Source organism: Stomoxys calcitrans, chromosome 2 (genome assembly GCF_963082655.1).
Source record: "Stomoxys calcitrans chromosome 2, idStoCalc2.1, whole genome shotgun sequence".
NCBI lineage: Eukaryota > Metazoa > Arthropoda > Insecta > Diptera > Muscidae > Stomoxys > Stomoxys calcitrans.
The window spans coordinates 33,947,331-33,975,320 of record NC_081553.1 but is presented as its reverse complement, the minus strand read 5'-3'; the positions used below and the strand labels follow the sequence as shown (position 1 = coordinate 33,975,320).

The window sequence follows — 27,990 nt, the reverse complement described above, 5'->3', positions numbered from 1 at the left end:
ATTTGGCTCGGATCGCTCCAGATTTGGATATAGCTGCCATATAGACCGATGCTCCGATTTAGGGTCTTAGGACCATAAAAGCCACATTTATTATCCGATTTAGCTGAAATTTGGGACTGTGAGTTGTAATAGGACCCTGGACATCATTCGTCAATTTGGCCCAGATCGGTCCAAATTTGGATATAGCTGCCATATAGACCGATCCTCCGATTTAGGGTCTTAGGCCCATAAAAGTCACATTTATTATCCGATTTTGCTGAAATATGGGACAGTGAGTTGTGTTAGGCCCTTCGACATCCCTTTTAGATTTGGACCGGATCGGACCAGATTTTGATATAGCTGCCATATAGACCGATCTCTCGGTTTTAGGTTTTGGGGCCATAAAAGCCACATTTATTATCCGATTTTGCTGAAATTTGGTACAGTGAATTTAATTAAGCCCCTTGATATACGTCTGCATTATGGCACAGATCGGTCCAGATTTGGATATAGCTGCCATTTAGACCGATATCTCGGTTTTAGGTTATGGGGCAATAAAAATCGCATTCATTGTCCGATGTCGCCGCAGTTTGGGACAGTGAGTTGTGTTAGGCCCTTCGACATCCTTCTTCAATTTCACTCAGATCGGTTCAGATTTGAATATAGCTGCCATATAGACCGATCATCCGATTTTGGGTCTTAGGCCCATAAAAGGCGCATTTATTGTGCAATGCTACCGAAATTTGGGACAGTGAGTTAAGTTAGGCCCCTCTTCTTATTTCTGTAATTTGGTCTAGATCGGATCAGATTTTGATATAGCTGCCATATAGACCGATATCTAGTTTTAAAGTCTTGGCCCCCTAAAAGGCGCATTTATAATCCGATTTCGCTGAAATTTCACACATTGACTTATGTTAGGCTTTTCGACATCCATATTGTATATGGTTCAGATAGCTTTATTTTTAGATATAGCTACTAAAACGACCAATATTTTGTTATGACACAATTGAGCAATGACTTGTACTTAATAGTATTTAGTCTAAATCGGATCATATTTCGATAAAACTGCTATGGGGGCATAAGGTATGCATTTTTCACCGGATTTTGATGAAAGGTGGTTTACATATATTCCCGAGGTTGTGGGTATCCAAAGTTCGGCTCGGCCGAACTTAACGCCTTTTTACTTGTTCGAGATTACTTTTTAGTTTTTAAATGAGCACAACAAGCCGAGTACTGGCTTAGATGTATGTCTACAAAGGCATGCGCCCTCTTTTCAACCTAACCTTACCTATTCTATGGTTCAAATAACCTGACATCGCAACCATATCTGCGCAAATCTGGGATCTTGACTTCTTAAGCCTCTAGAGGGCGCAATTCTTATCCGATTTGGCTGAAATTTTGTACAACGGCCTTTTCCATGACCTTCAACATACGTGCTCCCATATAAACCGATCTCCCGATTATGCTTTTTGAGCTCCTACAGGGAGCAGTTCTTATCCGAATGGACTGAAATATTATCCAATGACTTCTATTTATTGGGTTGCCCAAAAAGTAATTGCGGATTTTTTAAAAGAAAGTAAATGCATTTTTAATAAAGCTTAGCATGAACTTTAATCAAATATACTTTTTTAACACTTTTTTTCTAAAGCAAGCTAAAAGTAACAGCTGATAACTAACAGAAGAAAGAATGCAATTACAGAGTCACAAGCTGTGAAAAAATTTGTCAACGCCGACTATATGAAAAATCCGCAATTACTTTTTGGGCAACATTCAACATTCAAGTCATTTATGAAGCTATTCGGACTATAACTTGATATAGCTCCAATGGCATAACAATTCTCATTCATTATTTTTTGTTCGCCTAAAAAGAGATATCGCGCAGAGAACTCGAAAAATGCCATCCATGGTGGAGGGGAGGCTATATAAGTTTCGTCCCGGCCGAACTTAGCACGCTCTTACTTGGTTTATATCAAAATTTTATTCTGATCTGCTCCTCTATGTCATCAAACCGCTTTGAGAAATATAACATGTTTTTTTTTCTTGGTCTCTTCAAATGAAAATCCATTTTCATTTTTAAGCTCCTTGTTGCCTTTTGAGTTGCAGTAGTTTAAAGCCAAGTTAATTCGATTAGAAGCCAGAAAAAAATCAACAAGCATCACGACAACGTAGTTGCAGGCTTCTTTTGTTTTTCTACAGAAGACTTGAACGAAAAAAAAAACTCTGACGTAGACATTTGTTACTGTTCTTCTTCATTGAACTCGCGCTGGTATCCTTTTCATGTTTTTTCCTCCCAGCTCAACTTGAACTCACACAAAAAAGTTTCTGCATGTCACTGTTGCATGTTTAACAAGGGGCGGTAGTTGGTAATTAAGCAGACAAACAGTGTTCACATATTAACAACAAATCCCTTTTGAGAATGACAAGATTTGTTTTTTTTTTTCGTTTTTGCTCAACCAAGCTTAAACTTTGTCCAAGAAGCTGCAAAGAGTTTTGAATTGAAAAACACTCCTTCTGCCAAGGAAACGAAAACGTCACAGAAAAAAATATCTATTAACTTAAAAAAACAAATGGTGTTGAAGTCATACCGTAAAACAGAGATGGTGCAAATAATGACATGATCTTAAGGTTGCAACCGACAGCCTCAAAATCGTTGAAATGGGTGAAAAATGTCTCATGATTATTTCTTCTGTGTTTGTTTGTTGGTTTTTTTTTTCTCCTGCACCACGATATTCAGTTAACAAATTGGTTAGGCGCTTTTTTCTTAGGTTTTTGGTTTATTTGGCTGATATTTTGCTATGTTGACTTTTAAACCTTTGCTGAGCTTTAAATTGACTAATGAACCAACTAACAAAACTGACAAATTTTGCCCTTAAACTTTTCCGTCTGGAGTTCTTGGCGAGTCATGTTTGAGGTTTTTTTTCGTTGTCTGTTAGAAAACCGAAAGCCAAGAAAAGCGGCAGGCACGTTTTTATAGTTTTCAGTTGCTCAAACAAGACAATAAACATTGCCGAAGAAAACTTTTTGAAACAAAACCCCCATCAATGGTGTGAGTTGTGCTGGGTTGTTAAGAATTTTCCCCCCAAACAGTGTTATTTATGTAAATTTGGGTTTTCTCCCACAAAAATAAAAAAAACACGGAGAAAAGTAAGAATTGTCATTAAATGGTGAAATATTTGTTGTTTGGCATACAGAAAAAAATTTATGTTTGATTTTCCAAAGAAAATTTGAGAAAAATGTTAAAAAAGTATAAAAAATTTGAAAAAAATTATAAAAAAAATCATACCTCTCAAAATCGTTTTTCTAAAATCTTTCCCAAGTTTTTCATTGCTACCAACTCACCTAAAAAATTTTTTGCAGCATAATTTTTTTCAAAGCCCATGCTATTCCTAAACTAATTACACCGCAAGATATCATCATAATTTATGAAGCCTAGAAACACAAAACAAAACTGATAATCAAATATTAAATCCGACCTAGTTTGAGAAGCGTCAATGAAGAGTCCATTTTATGAAGCCTAGAAACACAAAACAAAACTGATAATCAAATATTAAATCCGACCCAGTTTGAGAAGCGTCAATGAAGAGTCCATAGAACCAGACTCTCTAAGCCGAAGTCTTGAATGCAAAAAAAGCCATTTCATCGAAGATAAGTTTTAGATTTTCTTTGTGGTTGTGAGCTGCTTTAGAAAATCTTTTTGATGCGCATGACGCCCCCCTTTTTTCTTGCTTGCCATTAAGCCAAGTCAAAGTTTTGTTGTCCAGAGCGATTTTGTAGCGTACAACACAACATTCCTTTGAAGCCTCCCAAACCACCATCAACAGATCACGTATTCTGTGTTACACCTTTTGTAATGTCCAACATCTGCCCCAGCAAAACTCTGTAGCAAAAAGGAGACGGACATGACGACGATGACTAGGATGTTGAGAAAAAAAAAATCACACAAATGTTTGTTGTTCGTGAACAAAACAACTTAACTGGTAAATGTAACAACAATGAGAACAATTCAAGGAGGAAAATAGCTCAACATTTCTTTTGGCCGCCAACTTTTTTATATCGAAGTGGGGGAGGGAAATGCTGAAAAGTAAAACATTGTTGGAGAAAAATCGGTTTAATGACAAAAAGTTTCAATTTAAACAACGATCGATAGGTTTCAACAATGTTTGCACATGGAAGTCGATGAGAAAGAAACATCAGAGGTAATAGACAAAATAGTTACTGACAGATAAAACAAAAGTTTTCGTAAGGAGCAGAGATTTAAGATGGCCAAAGTAATTTAAACTTAAACAAGTAAAAGCGTGCTAAGTTTGGCCGGGCAGAATCTTATGTACCCTCCACCATGGCTCGCATTTTTCGAGTTCTTTTCCCGGCATCTCTCATTAGGCAAAAAAAAGGATAAGAATTGCGCCCTCTAGAAGCTCAAGAATTAAGACCCAAGATCGGTTTATATGGCAGCTGTATCAGGTTATTGACCGATTTGAACTTAATTCAGCACAGTTGTTGGACGTCCTAGCAAAATACGTTGTGCAAAATTTCATTCAAATCGAATAAGAATTGCGCCCTCTAGTGGCCCAAGAAGTCAAGACCCAAGATCGGTTTATATGGCAACTGTATCAGGTTATGAACCGATTTGAACTATACCTGGCACAGTTGTTGGATATCATAACAAAACACGTCGAGCTAAATTTCATTTCAAACGAATAAAAATTGCGCCCTCTAGAGGCTCAAAAAGTCAAGACCCAAGATCGGTTTATATGACAGCTATATCAGGTTATGGACCGATTTTAATATAAATTGGCGAAGTTGTTGGATATCATAACAAAACACGTCGTGCGAAATTTCAGCCAAATCGGACAAGAATTGCGCCCTCTAGAGACTCAAGAATTCTAGACTCAAGACCGGTTTATATGGCAGCTATATCAGGTTATGGACCGATTTGAAACATACTTGGCACAGTTGTTGGATATCATAACAAAACACGTCATGCAAAATTTCATTCCAATCGAATAAGAATTGCGCCCTCTAGAGGCTCAAGAAGTCAAGACACAAGATCTTTTTATATGGCAGCTATATCAGGCTATGGACCGATTTGAATCATACTTGGCACAGTTGTTGGATATCATAACAAAACACGTCGTGCAAAATTTCATTCCAATCGAATAAGAATTGCGCCCTCTAGAGGCTAAAGAAGTCAAGACCCAAGATCGGTTTATATGGCAGCTGTATCAGGTTATGTACCAATTTGAACCATACATGGCACAGTTGTTGGATATCATAACAAAACACGTCGTGCTAAATTTCATTCAAATGGGATAAGAATTGCGCCCTCTAGAGGCTAAAGAAGTCAGGAACCAAGATCGGTTTATATGGCAGCTGTATCAGGTTATGGACCGATTTGAATACTTGGCACAGTAGTTGGATATCATAACAAAACACGTCGTGCAAAATTTCATTCCAATCGAATAAGAATTGCGCCCTCTAGAGGCTCAAGAAGTCTAGACCCAAGATCGGTTTATATGACAGCTATATCAGGTTATGGACCGATTTTAATCTAAATTGGCGAAGTTGTTGGATGTCATAACAAAACACGTCGTGCAATAATTCATTCCAATCGGGTAAGAATTGCGCCCTCTAGAGGCCCAAGAAGTCAAGACACAGGATCTTTTTATATGGCAGCTATATCAAAACATGGACCGATATGGCCCATTTACAATCCCAACCGACTTACACTCATAAAAAGTATTTGTGCGAAATTTCAAGCGGCTAGCTTTACTCCTTCGAAAGTTAGCGTGCTTTCGACAGACAGACGGGCGGACAGACGGACGGGCATGGCTAGATCGACATAAAATGTCACGACGATCAAGAATATGTATACTTTATGGGGTCTCAGACGAATATTTCGAGTAGTTACAAACAGAGTGACGAAATTAGTATACCCCCATCCTATGGTGGAGAGTATAAAAATGGATTTCGATGTCAAAACAGATATCGGCACTTAGGGTGGGGACATTATACCAGACATGAACCAACTCAGGGGAATGGCTTAGAAAACAATTAAGGATTTTGTAAGTAGAACAGATTTTCTAACTTAGATGTTCTTTTTTGAGATTACTTTTTTGTATTTAAAGCGCACAACAAGCCGATAAGTGGCTTGGGTGTATGTCCATAGTGGCAAGGGGCGGATTAACATCTGCACCCTCTTTTCAACATAACCTAACCCATCCTAACCTATTTATTTGATGAGTTCACAAAAATGTGGTTTCTTATCTGAAAATATTTTGAAAACAATGCAAATGCTTTAATGCTTTATGCTTTATGTAGGTAAAAACAAAAAACTTAAGACACGAACTTCATTTGTTTGCCGGGGTTGTTGTTTAGGGAGGGTTTCAGTATTAAAGTGAAAGCCTGTTATGTTCGGCTAGCATGTATTTTATAGACCTTAAAACAAGAATCGTTTTCGCCATGATCTCTGGATGATTTCAAACTACATTACCTCATTTAAACTACAATTGATACAGGTGTCGAAAACCAGGAAAGAAGTCTATAAGCAAATGGCAATTCAAGTCGTATAATGATTATGTAAAGGGTCTAACTCAATTTTTTCAAAATGCCGTTTTTTTCTGGAAGACAAATGGCAGATGCAACTTTCCCCCAAATTGCAGGCGGATAGAATTGCATATAACTGATTTAAAACGGAGGCCACCATAGCGCAGAGGTTAGCATGTCCGCCTATGACTCTGAACGCCTGGGTTCGAATCCTGGCGGGACCATCAGAAAAAATTTTCAGTGGTTGTTATCCCCTCCTAATGCTGGCAACATTTGTGAGGTACTATGCCATGTAAAACTTCTCTCCAAAGAGGTGTCGCACTGCGGCACGCCGTTCGGACTCGGCTACAAAAAGAAGGCCCCTTATCATTGAGCTTAAACATGAATCGGGCTGCACTCATGGATAGGTGAGAAGTTTGCCCCTGATCCTTAGTGGAATGTTCATGGGCAAAATTTGCATTTTAGTCGGGAGCTATACCAGGTTTATATCGGAGCTATACCAGGTCATAGACCGATTTGGACCGCACTTGGCACTGTTTTTGGAAGTCGTAACAGAACAAACAGAAATTGCGGCTTCCAAGATCCGAAGATTTCAAATCGGAAGATCTATTTATATGGGAGCTACATCAGGTTATAGACTGATTTGAACCGTACATGGCACGGTTGTCGTAACAGAACCGACCATACGAACCTTCGTCTCCTTTCCAGCTAGATGCGCCAACGAGCTGCTGAAGACTAGCAGGCTCCTCATTGCAATGACAAATTGTCCTCTGAAATATCGGGATGATAGGAAACGCTGCTTCAGGTGTTGTGGAGAAGGACATCTAACGTGGGAATGGGGATCCGACAGAAAAGGAATGTGACATTAACTGTGGACTCAAGACGAAGGATTGCACTAACCCTCCGAAATGTGCTCGCACAGTGGAAAAGGCCCGAGGGATCTCTTACCCTCCACCATGGATAGCATTTGTCAAGTTCTTTGTGCGGTATTTTACTTTAATATGGATAATGGATTAGAGTTGATAGGCTATTAGAGCCATATAAGGTTACGGTATACGGGCCATACTTAGCTTGGATGTTGGAGACCAAAGTATATGCAATTTAGCATGTAGAGGGTCAAGCAGTCTGATTTAGCAGAAACTTTGTATGGGGTGTTTTGTAATGACTTTTAATATTTGTGCTAAATATGGTCCGAATCTTTTCGTGTTTTGATATACCTGGATTGATTTAACTTCTTGATCTAGTGGGCGCTATTTCTATCCGATTTGGCGGAAATTTTGAATGAGGTGTTTTGTTTTGTTTTAAAATAGCTGTATCAAGAATAGCCCAAATTGGTCCATAACCTGATACAGCTGCCATGTAAACCGTTTTTGAAACTTAATTTCTTCAGCATCTAGGGATCGCAGTTTTTATCTGTCGTGACTGAAATCTGTCTGTTTGAAAAAGCTGTGTCAAGAATGGTCCAAATTGGTACTCAACATGATATAGCTGCCATGAAAACCGATTTCGGATCTTGACTTCTTGAGCATCTAGAGGGCGCAATTCTTATCGTATGTGGCTGAAATCTAGCTGCAGAGTTCTGTTTTGACTTGCAACAACTCTGCTTAGTATGGTGCGAATCGGTTCATGTCTTGATATAACTGCCATGTAAACCGATCTTCTATCTTGTCCCTTCAAGCCCCTAGAGGGGGTATGCAATTTTGACTGAAATTTTGTATGAGGTGTTTTGCTATGACTTTTAACAACTATGCAAAGTATGGTCTACATTGGTTCATAACCTAGCCGTCTACAACATGTCAAACAAAAGGAAAATGTTAAGGTAATGAAGCTAGTTTTTTCAATAGAGACTAAACAATGAATACACTTTTATATACTAAAAAATTCCAAAAATTTATTTTTAAAATTGTTGATTTTTAACCTGCATAACTAGTACCTGGATAATCCAATTTGGACACTCTTTGAGTCGTTGTAAATTTTGCCAGCAATCCATAATATTTATCAAAATTAAACATGAACTTTAATTGCTTTCGTAAATTGCAAAATAGAAAAACTTGTCTTGGCCAAAATTAAAAAAAAGTCGAAAATTTCCGAGCCCAGAGGATATATTGCAGACCTGTAGCGGACTTTTTTGAAGGGATTTTTGAGCACTACAAAGATAAAAAAATTGGAATTAGGACCATAAATAATGAAGCCCTAAAAAATTTTCGAAATGCCAAGGTCACCAATTTTAGGGGCCTGCCAAGGGGTGCCTTGAAATTTTCAGATGTAATCATTCAACATTCTTCTCAAACGGACGATTTTTTCTAGTTGATTCTATCCCACTGTCCGACGGGCCTATTTGTAAGGCGTTTCAGTGTCTTTAACTAAAGCACAATGTTATTCTAGTCCTAAGTCCATTTCCGTACATTCAAAAATGTTGTGACTTTCATTAAAAAATTTTTGCCATTAATAGGTTAGGTTTAGGTAAAGGAAAGAGTGACAGTATTTTAAAGACTCACTGAGAGAATTTTAGTCCATTGTGATACTGCAGTAGCTACAGACCAAGGCCTCTGGTGGAAATCGAACCCACGATCACCGCACTGACAATCCGTGCACTCTACCGGGGTGTCTCATAATAGGTTACTAACAACTAAAATTTCCATGAAAATTTCGTTAAGAACAGGGAACAGGAATACTTCTCTACTATCATGAGTGCAGTCCTATTAAAGTTTACGCTCAATTACAAAAGGTCTCGTTTTTATGCCGATGCCGAATGGCTTGCCGCACAGCGACACCACTTAGAGAAGTTTTTTCATGGCAATATATCTCGCAAATGTAGCCAATATTAGTAAAGGGTTAACCACCGCTGAAAAATTTTTCGATGTTCACGAAAAGATTTGAATTTAGGCGTTCGGTGTCATAGGTGGAATTGGTAAACTCTGCGCCACGGTGGGCTCCATTCATAGGTTTAGGTCCATTGTGATACCACAGACGCGACAGACCAAGGTCAAGGAATCGAACCCACGATCCTCGAGCAGGCAACCCGATAAAGCTACCAACTTTACTACCGGGGCAATGTTTTGCCTTTAGGGGATTTTAAACTAACTTTTAGGATAAAAAATTTTTTAATACCAAGTAAAAAATCTTTTGCCTAGGGAATTGTTTCCAGAGTAGCGAGTGTTGGCTCATACTCTATACGTTTATATATGTTCAATGTCATCTCTAGCTCACTAGGCGACCTGGTTATCAAAGCTCCACTTTTGCCAAGACAATATGTCTAAAACTTTAATATTTACTCAATTTCCAATATGAATTCCCAATATAACTTTTTTACCCACCACCATAGGATGGTAGTATACTAATCAAGTCATTCCGTTTGTAACATCTCAAAATATTGATCTAGGACCCCATAAAGAATATATATTCTTGATCGTGTCGACATCCTGAGCCGATCTAGCCATGTCCGTCCGTCCGTCTGTCGAAACTACGATAGCGCGTAAAGCTAGCCGCTTGAAATTTTGCACAGATACTTCTTATTGATGTAGGTTGTTGAAGATTGCAAATGGGCCATATCGGTTCAGACTTGGATATAGCTCCCATATAACCCGATCTTCCGATCTCTCGGTTTGACTTCTTGAGCCTCTCGAAGCCTCAATTTTCGTCCGATTTGGCTGAAATTTGTCATGTAATGTTCGATAATGACTTTCAATAACTGCGCCAAGTACGGTCCGAATCGGTCTACAACCTGATATAGCTCGCTCATAAACCCATCGAATCCGTCCGTCCGTCCGTCTGTCTGTCGAAAGCACGCTAACTTTCGAAGGAGTTATGCACGACGCGTTTCAACAACTTTGCCAAGTTTGGTTGAAATCGGTCCATAACCTGATATAGCTGTCATATAAACCGATCTGGGCTCTTGACTTCTTGACCCTCTAGAGGGCGCAATTCCTTTCCGATTTCGCTGAAATTATCCTCGACGTGCTTCGTCATGACCTTCAACAACTGTGCCAAGTAAGGTTCAAATCGGTCCATAACCTGATATAGCTGCCATATAAACCGATCTTGAATCTTGACTTCTTGAGCCACTAGAGGGCGCAAGTCCAATCCGATTTAACTGAAATTTTGCATGAGGTGTTTCGTTACGACTTTCAACAACTGTGCAAAGAATGGATCAAATCGGTCCATAACCTGATATAGCTGTCATATAAACCGATCTGGGATCTTGATTTCATGAGCTTCTATAGGGCGCAATTGTTGTCTGATTTGGGTGAAATTTTGTACAACGGCTTCACCAATGATTTTCAACATACGTGTCAAATATGGTCTGAATCAGTCATTAGCCTTATACTGCTCCCCTATCTCCCTACGATCTCCCTATTTTACTTTTTGATCCCCCAAAGGCCGAAATTGTTATTCGATTTGGCTGAAATTTTACACAATGGCTTCTACTGTGGCCTCCAACACTAATTTCATTATGGTCCGAATCGGACCATAACTTGATATAGCTGCAATGTCATAGCAATTCTTGTTTTTATTCTTTCCTTTGTTTGCCTAAAAAGAGACACCGGGAAAAGAACTCGACATATGCGATCCATGGTGGAGGGTATATAAGATTCGGCCCGGCCGAACTTAGCACGCTTTTACTTGTTTTAATCTTCATTTTGTCCTAATAAGGATACATACTCGTATTCGATTGAGTTTTTTCTAAGGTTTCGGTGACTTAGTTTTGGGTTGTTCTAAATTTTTTGGTTAGAAAAATATTTAAATTCATTTTATAATCTTTAAATGATACTCACTCGCATTCTCCCGGCTTATCACATTTGCCATGAACCGGATCACAGCCTAGCTTGCACACGGCCTTCTCACAATTGTCACCCATCCAGCCGGCAAGGCATATCTTTTCGCCCATTGTACCACAATTGTAGTGGCCAAATTGATCGTTACGTGGCCGACAGAATGTGGTACACGTTGTGTTATAATAGTTAGCTGCACACTGAACTCTGACACGATAGGTAATGCGGGCGTTGCGTCCAATATGATCCAATGTCTTCCATTCGGGTGATGGCAGTATCACACTTGAAAAGGATGTTTCCTCAATTAACCTTTCCGAGTCTGGTCATTGACAACATAGTGATGATGGAGTGAACATCGTTGTTTTGGCGTTTTTGAGAAATGATTTTTCCATTTCAGCACACAGGATGGGATGGGATGGGATGGGATGGGATTAGATTTGTGTGGTATGGTGTGGTGTGGTGTGGTGTTGTTTGTGTGTTTGCAAACAGAACAAGATGGGTGGTAGGTTTAGACATTGTCATCGTTAGAGTTGTTGTTTTGAAGAAAATGTAAATTTTTGTTAGCCATGTTGTATTAGCAGTAGTCAAACGGAAAACATAGTTGCATTGTTTTTTTGCAAATTCGAAGACAACGTTGGTGTCCAATTTGAAATGTTAGCAGCAAATAGTCAACATGTTGAGAATAGCCAAATTCATTGGAAAATGGTGTCAACGTACCGTAAGAAGTTTAGAACGAAAAAAAAGGAAAAGAAAAAAAATTTTTTAGTGACAATGACAATGGAAAACCTAAAATTTGTTCTAAAAGTTTGAATATTTGATAATAATTCGGTTAAAAAAAAAAAGAATTTACATACCTGGATACGACACATTGTACATATCTAGAGCTTGTAGAATTAGAGTAAATGATTTCTGAAAAAAAAAAAAAAAACAAAAATAAGAAAAACAAATGTTACAAAGTTTCAAATAAAGAGAAATAGTCTTTGAAAGTGTCCATGCGGATCTCGACGTTAATAAATCTCTGGGCCCGGACGGTATATCAACACTTGTCCTTTGTAAGTGTTCTTCGATGCTTGCTCGTCCACTACGCAACCTTTTCAACCTTGCTAGCCGTGCGGGTGTTTTCCCAGCGCGTTGAAAGGTTGCGAAGGTTCAGCCCATCCCCCAAAAAGATGGGGCGAACAACCCTGCGAAATACCGGCCAATTGCAATATGCTCCGCGCTCTCCAAGGTTATGGAGAGTATGGTTAACCATCATCTGGTCAGACACTTAGAGTCCAATGGCCTTCTTAGCGACAGACAGTATGGGTTCCGCAGAAATCGCTCTACGGGAGACCTAATGGTATTTTGTCGGAACGATGGAGTCGCTCTATCCACCAGTTTGGTGAGAGTAAGGTCGTGGCTCTGGATATCTCCAAGGCATTTGATAGGGTCTGGCACGGTGCACTTTTATCATCCAATGGCCTTCTTAGCGACCAACAGTATGGGTTCCGCAAAAATCGCTCTACGGGAGACCTAATGGCATTTTTGTCGGAACGATGGAGTCGCTCTATCCACCTGTTTGGTGAGTGTAAAATTGTGGCTCTGGATATCTCCAAGGCATTTGATAGGGTCTGGCACGGTGAACTTTTATCAAAGCTTGTCGCTTTTGGTGTCGGTAATAACTTCGTTCAATTTATATCGAGCTTTCTCAGAGATCGCACTATACGAGTTGTTGTAGATGGGTTCTCATCCAATGAGTTTACATTGACCGCAGGTGTGCCACAAGGCTATGTCCTTTCCCCTTCCCTTTTTCTTATTTTCATTGACGATCTATTGGGTCAGACTTCGAATCCAGTCTACTCATTCGCCGATGACAGTAGTCTGTGTCATTCATTGTCATTCGGCCATAGGCCCAGTCCTCAAGAAATTGTGGACAGGAGACGCATTATGGGTGAGAGGCTCAACCAGGATTTGTTGGCCTCTTCCGAGTGGGGTAGAATGAACAGAGTAGGCTTTAACGCACAAAAGACGCAGTGCTGTTTCTTGTCTCACGAGCGATTCACTGACCCACTTCAATCGTCGATATCTATCGACGGTATAGATATTGAACAACCAGATGCTCTTGATGTTCTGGGTATGAAGATACAATGTGATGTCCATTGGTCAAAACACGTATTCGAAGTGTCGAAAGAAGCATTCAAGTGTTTGGGCTTTCTTAGGCGATGCAAGAAATATTTCACCTGTTCTGATCTTCTCAATATCTATACTACCTACATCAGGCCGAGGATGGAATATAACTCTCATATATGGGCAGGAGCTCCAAAATCATTCTTGGAGCTACTTGAGCGGGTTCAACCGAGAGCGCTGGTGTTGATTGGGGACAGTAAGGTATGAAACTCTTTTGCTTCCCTTGAACATCGTCGACATGTGGGTAGCGTTGTATTGCTCTATCGTTATTTTCATGGCGTGTATTCCAGGGATATACGTCTTCTTATCCCTGACGTTAGGATGTTCACCAGGAATACAAGACATGCCAGTAACTCACACCCGTGTGTAATCGATTGGCCAGTCGACCGGACTGGCCGAGAAATTTCATTTTTCGCCCAAACCATTCGAATCAACTTCCGGCTAATGTCTTTCCCATCGACATTGACGTTCAGAAATTTAAGACTAATATCAATAAACACTACTCCCTCATTCCCCCTCCAACCCATAACTGTCTTAATTGCCAACGCAATGCATTGCATAGGTAGGGGTCATCTCCTGCATGTTGGATACGTGAAAAAACAGACGCACTTAGACAATGGAGGAAAACCATTGTGATAACACAGAAACAGAAGAAGGAAGATGCCTTCTAGTTCCTACCGTTGAACCATACAGATCGCTAAAAAAGCCTAATAATTGCGAATGTCCGCTAAATCAGACAGACTCTCAAAGAAGTGAGAACCTAAAGCGGAACTCCTTCAGACAGTTAGTGTGGGACACCCACACAGAAGGTGTTCTATAGTCTCTTATTCTTTGATGTCTTCACAGCATCTGCAAAAGTCGTTGCTGGCAAACTTCACTCTGTCAGCATGTTTTCCGATTAGACAGTGACCTGTTATGGCGGACACAATGACTGAGACGTCTGTTCTAGCCAATGACAGCAAAGCGGTAGACTTCTTCAAGTCTAGATTAGGCCACATACTGGGTTGCCCAAAAAGTAATTGCGGATTTTTTAAAAGAAAGTTAATGCATTTTTAATAAAACTTAGAATGAACTTTAATCAAATATACTTTTTTTACACTTTTTTTCTAAAGCAAGCTAAAAGTAGCAGCTGATAACTGACAGAAGAAAGAATGCAATTACAGAGTCACAATCTGTGAAAAAATTTGTCAACGCCGACTATATGAAAAATCCGCAATTACTTTTTGGGCAACCCAATAGTTTTGGAACTCCACAGTCCCTTCTTTGTGACCATCTATCATTTCATCTATCGTTTTCCTTCCGGCCTGGTCCTGAAAACTTGGCCTACATGTCGCTAGATGCATACCCACAGATTCCAGTATCCCTGGTTCCTAGTCTCGCAAGCTCGTCCGATTTACAATTCCCTGGGATATCTCTGTGGCCCGGCACAAAGAACAGGTGAATTATGAACTGAATTTGCCATCTTGTTGATAGATTTGCGACAGTCGAGGGGGGTTTATGTGTTCAGAAATACGTTCTCCAGGGATTTAATGACTGCCTGGTTGTCTGAGAAGATATTTATGACAATCGTCGTGATGACATTATATCTTAGCCCTTCCACCACTTCCTTAATTGCAAGGATCTCTGCTTGATACACACGGTAGTGGTCGGGTAACCTCTTCGATATGACCAGTTTTAGAGTACACACAAAAGCCCACCTGGTCGTCTAGTTTGGAACCATAGAAGACTACGTAACTTCTGTTGGTACAGTACTTTTTATCCAAAAGCGGCTCAGGTAGGGTGTAATCCACACTCCCTGGAACATGGGATATTGTATCAAGGATAACACAGTGTCCGTAGCCGCTACATGACCAATAATAAAGCTCCCTTAACCTCACGGCAGTGGTCGCTGCAATTGGGGTAGCCACAATGTCCAGAGGCATTCGATGTAGCATTAAATTCAGTGCATCAGGTGGTGTCGTCTTCAGTGCGGCAATGATGCACAAACAAGCCATCCTTTGGATCCTTTTAAGTATTAAGCAGTAGGTGGACTTTTGAAGCGCCGTCCACCAGACCACAACACCATATAACATTATAGGTCTGACAATAGCAGTATGTACCCAATGCATGACATGCGGTCTAACCCCCAACTTTTGCCAATGGCTCTCTTCATGTGTATAGGGCAAGAGTTGCCTTTCTTGCCCTTTCCAAATTGTTGGATTTGAAGTTCAATTTCCAGTCAAGCAAAACACCCGGCTATTTTGCGCTTTCTGTTACTTTTATTAACGTCATACCTTTCTCTTCATTATAAAATAAACATCCGATTCATCTTAAACCAGTAAGGAAGGGCAAAAGTCAGGCGGTGGCGACTGTATTATACAATACACCTACCCTATAAGTACAATGTGGGAGCTATATCCAATTCAAACAGTAAAAACTACGATTGAAAAATAAAATTATAAATTAAGGCAAAATACCCAAAATCTGTCCAAAATATATATGGAAACTATATCTAATTCTAACCCGATTTCGAGCAAACTTCTCAGATAATGTGGTAGTCGTCGGGGAAAGCGTTGTGCACAATTTTGGCAAGATTGGTCAATCAATGCGCTTGCAGTAGCCTTGGGGGTGAAAATCTGGCCATATATATATATATATGACAGCTATATCTAAATCTGGCCCGATTGGTGAAATTCACCAATAATATTGAGGGTCATAAGAAAATCCTTCCTGAAAAATTTCGAAAGAATCCGTTTAAAACTGCGCACTTTCTTGCAATATTTCCCAAAATCTGACGAACATATGTATGGAAGCTATATCTAAATCTGAACCGATTTCGAGCAAACTTCTCAGATACTGTGGCAGTCGTCGAGGAAAGCGTTTTGCAAAATTTTGGCAAGATGGGTTAATAAATGTTCTTGCTGTGACTCCATAATCAGGCGATATATATATACATGAGAGCTATATCTAAATCTGAACCGATTTTCATGAAATTCACCAGTAGTGTTGAGAGCCAAGAGAAAATCCTTCCTGCCAAAATTTGAGAGAATGGGTTAACAAATGGCCATTTTATTGCAATATTACTGCAAATCGGACGAACATATATATGGGAGCTATATCTAAATCTGAACTGATTGCGAGCAAACTTCTAACATACTGTGACAGTAGTCGAGGAAAGCGTTGTACGAAGTTTGGTCAATAAGCGTTTGCAGTGGCTCTAGGATTTAAAATCGGGCGATATATATACATGAGAGCTATATCTAAATCTGAACCGATTTCTATGAAATTCACCAGTAATGTCGCCAGTCAAGAGAAAATTCTTCTTGCCAAATTTTGAAAGAATCTATTTACGAAAGAACAATTTATTGCAATATAACTGCAAATCGGAGGAACATATATATGGGAGCTATATCTAAATCTGAACTGATTGAGGGCAAACTTCTCACATACTGTGACAGTCATCGAGGAAAGCGTTGTACGAAGTTTTGGCAAGATTGGCCTATAAATGCGTTTGCAGTGGCTCAAGAAGTAAAAATCGGGCGATATATATATATGAAAGCTATATCTAAATCTGAACCGATTTCCATGAACTTCACCAGTAATGTCGAGAGTCATAAAAAAGTCCTTCCTGCCAAATCGCTTAACAAATGACGATTTTATTGCATTATTACTGCAAATCGGACGAACATATATATGGGAGCTATATCCAAATCTGAACCGATTTTTATGAAATTCTCCAGTAATATGGAGAGTCATAAGAAAATCCTTCCTACCAAATTTCAAGAGAATCGGTCAACAAATGACCATTTTATTGCTGTATTACTGGAAATCGGACAAACATATATATAGGAGCTATATCCAAATCTGAACCGATTTCTATGAAATTCACGAGTAGAGAGTCATAAAAAAATTCTTCTTGCCAAATTTCGAGAGAATGGGTTAACAAATGACCATTCTTGATCGTCATGTCATTTGTCATTTGTCCGTCCGTTCGTCTGTCTGTCGAAAGCACTCTAACTTTCGAAGTGGTAAAGCTAGGTGCTTGAAATTTTGCACAAATACTTTTTTTAGTGTAGGTCGGTTGAGATTGTTAATGGGCCATATCGGTCCATGTTTTGATATAGCTGCCATATAAACCGATCTTGGGTCTTGACTTCTTGAGACTATAGAGGGCACAATTCCTATCCGATTGGAATGAAATTTTGCACGACGTGTTTTGTTATGATATCCAACAACTGTGCCAAGTTCGGTTCAAATCGGTCCATAACCTGATATAGCTGCCATATAAACCGATCTTGGGTTTTGACTTCTTAAACCTCAAGAGGGCGCAATTCTAGTCCGATTTGACTGAAATTTTGCATGTCGTATTTTGGCATCACTTCCAACAACTGCCCTAAGTATAGTTCAAATCGGTCCTCGTTTTGATATAGCTACCATATAAACCGATCTTGGGTCTTGACTTCTTGAGCCTCTAGAGGGCGTAATTCTAGTCCGATTTGACTGAAATTTTGCACGTGGTGTTTTGGTATTACTTCCAACAACTGTGTTAAGTAAGGTTCAAATCGATCCTTGTTTTGATATAGCTGCCATATAAACCGATCTTGGGTCTTGACTTATTGAGCCTCTAGAGGGCGCATTTCTCGTTCGATATGATTGAAATTTTGCACGTGGGGTTTTGGTATCGCTTCCAATAACTGCCTAAAGTATGGTTCAAATCAGTTCTTGTTTTGATATAGCTGCCATATAAACCGATCTTGGGTCTTGACTTCTTGAGCCTCTAGAGGGCGTAATTCTCATCCGATTTGACTGAAATTTTGCGTGACGTGTTCGGTTTTGACTTCCAACAACTGCCCTAAGTATGGTTCAAATCGGTCCTTGTTTTGATATAGCTGCCATATAAACCGATCTTGGGTCTTGACTTCTTAAGCCTCTAGAGGGCGCAGTTCTTATCAGATTTGACTGAAATTTAGCATGAGGTGTTCTGTTTTGACTTTCAATAACTGTGCTAAGTATGGCGCAAATCCGTACATAATCTGATATAGCTGCCATATAAACCGATCTGGGATCTTGACTTCTTGAGTCCCTAGAGGGCTCAATTCTCAACCGATGTGGCAGAAATTTTGTACAACGGCTTCTCTCCTGACCTTCAACATATGTGTCTAATATGGTCTGAATCGATCAATAGCTTGATACAGCTCCCCTATAAATCTATCTTCCGATTTTGCTTCTTGAGCCCCTACAAGTCGCATTTCTTATCCGAATGAACTGAAATATCACACAATGACTTCTACAATATTCGGTATTTATTTATGGTCCAAATCGGACTAAAACTTGTTTTTATTACAAATTTGATATTAAAAATAGTTATTTTCAATAGTTTTTTTCTTTTTTTCTAATTTTAAATGTGCCACAAATTTCTGCTATGAAACCACTGAAGAGTGTCATTGTGTCAATAAACCAAATCCATGTTTTGCAATTAAATTGTGGCACCAGTTCTCCTAGGCTAAATTGCAAAATAATCAAAATGCGGAAAACATTGATTATGATAGTCGACCTACAGATAGACCACATTATAGAGATACAAGATCCACAGATCTATCAGCCATCAACCACCCAGCAGCAACAAAATGCACTACGTCGCAACTAATTAGTCTGGAGAGAAAATGTAGATGCAGTTGAAGAACATCATCCAAGTAAGAGGAAATTTATTATGCACCATTCAGCGATGACAACATTATCGTGCTGACCCCCAACTAAAAGTGGGCTACAGGCACATGACTGGACCACAGAAAAGCCACCAACAACCAAATGTATGCTATGGGCACACAATCACGTACAAAGTAGACCAAGTAGACGACTAGAAACTTAAACAAATTGTATGTAGCGGTAATTGTACGGGGACACAAGCACAGGCACAGCCACCAACACAAACAGACATTTAGTTATGCTTTTTCCAAAACTATGGGAGACAGTCAATGTAAATGGACAGCTAGTCATGCAGTCAGCCAAAACCGATACAGAGAGAAAGAGACTCTTAGGACAAGTGCTTGATTTATTGCGCTTTCATAAAAATATAAAAAAAAAACGAAAAAACGTACACTTGAGGTTTATGAGGATGAGATGACCACAAAACAAGTGCACACCGCAATAATCGTAGCATTTCTGGGATGACAGCAAATACCAAGAGAAAGGAAAAGATGATAAAGTTGAGTTTTTGAATGAAAAATCTAATATGACATAATTTGAATCTTCAGCAATGTAATTCAATTGATTTGAGTGCGGATATAGTAAAATTGATATGAGTGGATAGACGGATATGTTTGGCCTTTATGGCTGCATCTTTAAAATGTGCCTGCAGACAAGAAGAAGAGGAAATTGAATTTATGAAAAACGATTAAGAGAAGGCATAATTGATTGGTACCGACCATGCAATACCTTACACCAAGACCATGGGGGTGTCAACAAAGCGATATATGCGAATTATAAGGACGCTATATCTGAATCTGAACTCAACTGAAATCAGCAGAGTTGTTCGCGTGGGTAATAAAACAATACATAGCAAATTTCGTGCAAAATTGTTAAAAATACGGAGATATAACTAGTAAATGGTGATCTGATGACTGTGAGGTTGAAGACCAAAAATTTTGGTCCCTTTCTGAGCTTATCGGTTTACTTGCCCTGGGAGGAGACCGACCCGTCCACCAAGGCAATTTAAAGGCTAATGTGCGAGAACCACCGGAGGATTCGGTTGATCTTGGGTTGCTATGCCAATGAGCATCAACCACAATGGGAGGGTAGTCGATTTATGAGTTTATTGTGAATTGCGGCCTGTGTGTTTGTATTGGGCTGCCCAAAAAGTAATTGCGAATTTTTTAAAAGAAAGAACAAAATATACTTTTTTACACTTTTTTCTAAAGCAAGCTAAAAGTAAAAGCTGATAACTGACAGAAGGTACAGAGTCACAAGCCGTTGAAGAAATTTGTCAACGCCGACTATATGAAAAATCCGCAATTACTTTTTGGGCAACCAATAATATTGGTAATGTTCCGAATTTCCAAATACGTAATAGGCCAGAGGTGATGGCATAACTTTGACGAATCTCGATTACACTATTTTCAGAATTGGAGAGTGTCAGAGGAGGACTCCTTTTCAGTTCATAGATATATCTTCTATGATTTGATGTTATCTCCTGTCAACGACCCCCCAAACGGGAACCTCAGAAATACCAACTGCAACCGATATACAAAGAGCGTTGAAACAAAGCTTTGGACCATAAGTAACTTGTTTTCTAATAGAAAGGACCTTCAATTGGCAGAAAATCTGCTGCCAGGAACCATGATGAGTGGTTATGAGGATCGCAACCTATTTGGGGGAACAGAGACTTAGACAGACAACGAAAGGCCCTATAATATAAGGCAAAAATAGCAAACTGCGTGCGGACTAGGACCTGCAAAGAGAGTCCCCAAACAGGAGAGAGATAACAAGTACAAAGGCGTTACGTTTGACTGGGCCGAACTTTGGATACCCACCACCTCGGGTATATATGTAAACCACCTTTCGTCACAATCCGATGAAAAATGCATACTTTATGCCCCATAGCAGCTATATCGAAATATGTTCCGATTTGGACCAAATACTAATAATTACAAGTCATTGTTCAATTGTGTATAACAAAATATTGGTCTTTTAAGTAGCTATATCTAAAAATAAACCGATTTGAACCATGTACTACACGGATGTCGAAATGCTTAGCATAAGTTAATGTGTAAAATTTCACTGATATCGTATTATAAATGCGACTTTTATCAAGACTATAAATCGAGTTATCGGTTATCAGATCCGTCCAGATCTGCCATATAGATCTGGACGGATCTGGGTCAAATTTAAAAAGGATGTCGAAGGGCCTAACACAACTCACCGTCCCAAATTTCGGCGTCATCGGACAATAAACGCGCCTTTTATGACCCCAAAACCTTATATCGAGAGATCGGTCTATATGGCAGCTATATCCAAATCTGAACCGATCAGTGGCACATTGCAGGTGTATGTCGAGGGGCTTAATTTAACCCACTGTCCCCAATTTCGGCCACATCGGATAATAAATGCGCCTTTTATGGTCCCAAAACCTTTAATCGAGAAATCGGTCTATATGGCAGCTATATCCAAATCTGAACCGATCTAGGCCAAATTGACGAAGGATGTCGAAGGGTCTAACACAACTAACTGTCCCAAATTTCAGCAAAATCGGATAATAAATGTGGCTTTTATGGGTCTAAGACCCTAAATTGGAGGATCGGTCTATATGGCAGCTATATCCAAATCTGGATCCATCTGGGCCAAATTGACGAAGGATGTCGAGGGGCCTAACACAACTCACTGTCCCAAATTTCAGAAAAATCGGACTATAAATGTGGCTTTTATGGGCCTTAGACCCTAAATCAGCGGATCGGGCTATATGGCAGCTAAATCCAAATGTGAACCGATCTGAGCCAAATTGACGAAGGATGCCGAAGGCCCTAACACAACTCACTGTCCCAAATTTCTGCAAAATCGGATAATAAATGTGGCTTTTATTGGCCTAAGACCCTAAATCGGAGGAGAGGTCTATTTGGCAGCTATATCCAAATCTAAACCGATCTAGGCCAAATTGAATAAGGATGTCGAGGGTCTTAACACCACTCACTGTGCCAAATTTCAGCAAAATCAGTTAATAAATGTAGCTTTTATGGGCCTCAGACCCTAAATCGGAGGATCGGTCTATATGACAGTTATATCCAAATCTGGACCTATCTGGGCCAAATTGACGAAGGATGTCGAGGTTTCTAGCACAACTCACTATCCCAAATTTCAGCAAAATCCGATAATAAATGTGGCTTTTATGGGCCTAAGACGCTAAATCGGAGGATCGGTCTATATGACAGCTATATCTAAATCTGGACCGATCTGGGCCAAATTGAATAAGGATGTCGAAGGCCTTAACACAACTCACTGTCCAAAATTTCAGCAAAATCGGAAAATAAATGTGACTTTTCAGGGCCTAAAACCCTTAATAGAAGGATCGGTCTATATGGCAGCTATATCCAAATCTGAACGGATCTGGGCCAAATTGACGAAATTTGTCGAAGGGCCTATCACAACTCACTGTTCCAAATTTCAGCAAAATCGGATAACAAATGTGGCTTTTATGGGTCTAAGACCCTAAATCGGTGGATCGGTCTGTAAGGGGTCTATATCAAGATTTAGCCGACATAACCCATCTTCGAACCTAACCTGCTTAAGGAAAAAAAAAAGAATATGTGCAAAATTTCAGCCCAATATCTCTATTTTTGAAGACTGTAGCATGAAAGTTTGGTGCGGTTTATGGGCTGGTGGCATCATTGAACCGTACTTCTTCAAAGATGATGCGAAACGTAACGTAACTGTGAATGGTGAGCGCTACAAAGAGATGATATCCATTTTTTTTGCCCAAAATGCAAGAGCTTGTCTTGCAAGACATGTGGTTTTATTAAGCCGGTGCCACATGCCACGCAGCACGCATAACAATGGACTTATTGAAAGGCGAGTTCGGTGAACATTTTATTTCACTTTCGGGACCGGTCAATTGGCCACCTAAATTATACGATTTAACGCCTTTAGACTATTTTTTATAGCGCTATGTTAAAGCCCCACAAAGCCCGCACCATTCTTATTCATTTGCAGTGCTTTTCAGTAAAGTGTCCTGAATCAAAACAGCTAAATTTCAGATGCACAAACTTGCACCAGTTCAATATTTTGGATAATTTTGTAAAAAAATATGTTTCGTTCACTTTTTGGAAACGGGGTTAAAAAATTCTACCACTGTCCCCTGAATACACCAAAACCCAAAACATTACATAAACACCGTATATCTGTAAAACGGAAAACACAATTCAAGGATTCAGGCGTGGATTAAAGTAAACGCCTTCTGTAGGCTTAAGAGATTCAGGAGATTGTTTAAATCGGAGCTATATCAGGTTATATATCGATTTGGACCATACTTGTCAGCGTTTTTGAGTGTAGAAGTCATTGTGCAAAATTTCAGCCAAATCGGATAAGGATTGAACCCTCTGCAGGCCCAAGATTTTAAGTTGGGAGATCGAAGCGATTTATATGAGAGCTATATCGGATTGTAGACCGATTTGGACCATACTTGTGGTAGTTGTTGGAATTCTTGACACATGTCATCATACAAAATCTCAGACAAATCGGTTAATATTTGGGACCTGTTGAGGCCCAAGGAGTTGAATCGGGAGATCGGTTTATATTGGGGGCCATATCTTTATATAGACCTATTTGGACCATACTCCACTTTTTATTCCCACCACCGAAGGATGGAGGTATATTAATTTTGCCATTCCGTTTGCAACACGCCGAAATATCCATTTTCGACCCTAAAAAGTGTATATATTCTTGATCAGAGGAAAAATTTAAGACGATCCACCCATGTTCGTCTGACCGTCTGTCTGTTGAAATCACGCTACAGTCTTTAAAAATAGAGATATTGAGCTGAAACTTTGTACAGCTTATTTTTTTGTCCATAAGCAGGTTAAGATCGAAGATGGGCTATATCGGATTATATCTTGATATAGCCCTCATACAGACCGATCTCTCGATTTAAGGTTTTGGGCTCATAAAAGGCGCATTTATTGTCCGATGTCGCCGAAATTTGGAACAGTGAGTTGTGTTAGGCCCTTCGACATACTGTTTCAATTTGGCTCAGATCGGTCCAGATTTGGATATAGCTGCCATATAGACCGATCCTTCGATTTAGGGTCTTAGGCCCATAAAAGCCACATTTATTATCCGATTTTGCTGAAATTTGGGACTGTGAGTTGTGTTAGGCCCTTCGATATCCTTCATTAATTTGGCCCAGATCGGTTCAGATTTGGATATAGCTGCCATATAGACCGATCTCTCGATTTAAGGTTTTGGGCTCATAAAAGGCGCATTTATTGTCCGATGTCGCCGAAATTTGGGACAGTGAGGTATGTTTGGCCCTTCGACATCCTTCTTCAATTTGGCTCGGATCGGTACAGATTTGAATATAGCTGCCATATAGACCGATCCTCCGATTTAGGGTCTTAGGCCCATAAAAACCACATTTATTATCCGATTTTGCTGAAATTTGAGACAGTAAGTTGTGTTAGGCCCTTCGACATCCTTCGTCAATTTAGTCCAGATCGGTCAAGATTTGGATATAACTGCCTTATAGATCGACCCTCCGATTTAGGGTCTTTAACCCATAAAAGCCACATTAATTATCCGATTTTACTGAAATTTAAGACAGTGAGTTGTGTTAGGCCCTTCGACATCCTTCGTCAATTTGGTTCAGATCGGTCCAGATTTGGATATAGCTGCCATATAGACCGATCTCACGATTTAAGGTTTTGGGCTCATAAAAGGCGCATTTATTGTCAGATGTAGCCGAAATTTGGGACAGTGAATTGCGTTAGGCTCTTCGTCATTCGTCTTCAATTTGGTTCCGATCGGTCCAGATTTGAATATAGCTGACATATAGACCGATCTCTACATTTAAAGTTTTGGGCCCATTTATTATCCGATTTTGCCGAAATTTGGGACAGTGAGTTGTGTTAGGCCCTTCGACATCCTTCTTCAATTTGGCTCGGATCGGTACAGATTTGAATATAGCTGCTATATAGACCGATCTCTCGATTTAAGGTTTTGGGCTCATAAAAGGCGCATTTATTGTCCGATGTCGCCGAAATTTGGGACAGTGAATTGTGTTAGGCCCTTCGTCATTCGACTTCAATTTGGCTCCGATCGGTCAAGATTTGGATATAGCTGCCATATAGACCGATCTCTCGATTTAAAGTCTTGGCCCCATAAAAAGCGCAATCCGATTTCGCTGAAATTTCACCTTTTTACTTGTTAGACCACTCAATATCCGTGTCGAATTTGGTCCAAATCGGATCATATTTCGATAAAGCTGCTTAGGGGGCATAAATTATGTATTTTTACAGGATTATGACGAAAGGTGGTTCACATATATACCCGAGGTGGTGGGTATCCAAAGTTCGGCCCGGTCGAACTTAACCCCTTTTTACTTGTTTTTACCTCTTTTTTTTTGGATTTTACAAAACCCAACTATTGGAAAGTTTCCCAAATAAAATTGTATGATATCTCATAACTTTCAAAATAACAATCATTAGCATTCGGTGGTTATCATAAACATTGGAAATCAACTTAATCATCATAGGCCGTACAACACAATTACAGTGATCATATACCCCGCCTATCTTGCCAGTTTCACAGAAACATTTGTCTATGTAGTGCATAGCCTATACTGACTGTCACACAATTTCAGGCCAATATCAGGCCAGCAGAAATCAAAAAATCTGTTACAAGTCGGCGCTAAAAGAAAGCCAAAAATAGCTTAAAGAAAATAACTAAATGGCATATGTAGCTATAAGTCTGGTGTCCAGTTGTCTATAGTCTCACACAAACATGCATATCCCCAAAGCACAAGTACCAAGAGCATCCGCAGCCTCAACTTCCATCGCCCGTCTCCGAGGCTATGAGTTTGCTAGCATCTGAGCTTGCTGGGTGCATCTTTAGACTTTTAAATGAGAATTTCCTGGCTTCCAGCTGGGTTACGTCGTTCAAACTTTAATTGCTTTTAAGGTTTTTGCTGCCATGATTGCAAGGTACGCGAGCCCGCTCTACCAGCCATACTTGGCAATACTTGCAAAAATGAGAGGAAACAACAACTAACAAAAAAAAAAAAAAAAACGATGCGAAGCGTTTGAACTATTTCAAAGTCATAATGTGGGGGGCTGCTGGTGCATGCATGCAGCATTGCAATGGCCGCAACGGGTTGGCTCTTGATGCCACATAGCAAAGTCAACATGAAAACTGTGCGAGTTTTCCACGTTTAATCATACAGTGTGCAACGAATCATGTTTCCACACCAACCATGACCATAAATCTATTATCTATCTATGGAAAAATTATAGCTGCATCGATCGAGAATATAATAGAAACCATCTTTCTCTTGGTCAGTCTATGGGAGCAAGTACTTGGCAAAATCAGACTACATGCTATGGAAGGGGGTTTCTTAAAGTAGAAGAAATGTGGTATAAGTTAAAGGGCAAAAGGTGCCTCAAACTTTAGAGTAGTTTTTTTTTTCATTTAAACTAAAAAAAAAGTCTTTAAATACAAAATTTTTTCTTAATTTCGTTTCACTATGATTAGAGATCATAGAAAGGCTCAAGAGAAGCCTACCAACACTTTCTACATTCCATAGTGGTGTGATATTCAAGCCAAAGATGTTACAAGACGCATCTGTTAATGATATCCTTGAAAAATTAAGGCTGGTTTTGTTTAGCTCTTTAATTGACAAAACGTGCCCAGTTAAATGGGATAGAAATGTTCAGTTACCCCAATATCAGACCAGGTGTTAGGCCACCGTAGCGCAGAGGTTAGCATGTCCGTCTATGACGCTGAACGCCTGGGTTCGAATCCTGGCGAGACCATCAGAAAAAATGGTCAGCGTTGGTTTTCCCCTCCTAATGCTGGCAATATTTGTGGGGTACTATGCCATGTAAAATTTCTCTCCACAGAGGTGTCGCACTGCGGCACGCCGTTCGGACTGGGCTATAAAAAGGAGGCGCCTTACCATTGAGCTTAAAACTTGAATTGGACTGCACTCATTGATTGATTGATCCTTTTGAATTTCTCCCTCTTATTAGTCTTCCTTCTATTTTCATCTGTAAAAGATTCTGGAGGCCACCATAGCGCAGAGGTTAGCATGTTCGCCTATGACGCTGAACGCCTGGGTTCGAATCCTGGCGGGACCATCAGAAAAAATGCTCTGCGGTGGTTTTCCCCCCCTAATGCTGGTAACATTTGTGAGGTACTATGCCATGTAAAATTGCTCTCCACAGAGGTGTCGCACTGCGGCACGCCGTTCGGACTGGGCTATAAACAGGAGCTTAAAACTTGAATCGGACTGCACTCATTGATATGTGAGAAGTTTACCCCTGTTCCTTAGTGGAATGTTCATGGGCAAAATTTGCATTTGTTAGGCAAAAATGTAGTGTATTTTGGTATCCTTCCAACATAATTAAGCAAAGGTTTTACATAACGTAAATGAAAACAAAACTGGACACCATATCTGACCATTTGGCTATGTCAGCATTATTGACATCAGTAGGTTTTAAATATTTTTACTACTTCAGACAACAAAAAGGAAACAACATGAGTACGTTCACTTCGATGAAACTGATGTTCAAGCCTATTTAGTATTCTATTCACAATTTCATTAGCTGTAAAACATTGTCGTTAAAATTGTTAAAGCTGTCAATTGTTTTTCTCCAGAAGATAAACATTTTTCTTCAGATTTAAGTTCAAAATTGGGATTCATGCTTTTTAAGGGGAAAAACTTCGTTTTAGTTTTATTTTTCACTAGCAATATGCATATCGCTACTTAAACCTTTGCCTCTGATTATTTGTTGCTGGTCAATAGTGAAGGGACTTTTTGTCTCATGTCATTACAAAGTTGCATTGCTACCGC

At 39.6% G+C, this 27,990-nt stretch overlaps 1 protein-coding gene across 1 annotated transcript in view; it reads right to left on the bottom strand.

The window, feature by feature from the left end:
* Positions 1–27,990, bottom strand: part of LOC106087742 (protein serrate) — a 146,345-nt gene that overhangs the window by 80,319 nt on the left and 38,036 nt on the right. Inside the window, exons 4-5 of the mRNA XM_013252885.2 lie at positions 12,149–12,203; positions 11,298–11,613 (exon numbers count right to left, since the gene is read on the bottom strand). Coding sequence (XP_013108339.2) covers positions 11,298–11,613; positions 12,149–12,203 — 371 coding nt within the window. The remainder of the gene's footprint in view (positions 1–11,297; positions 11,614–12,148; positions 12,204–27,990) is intronic.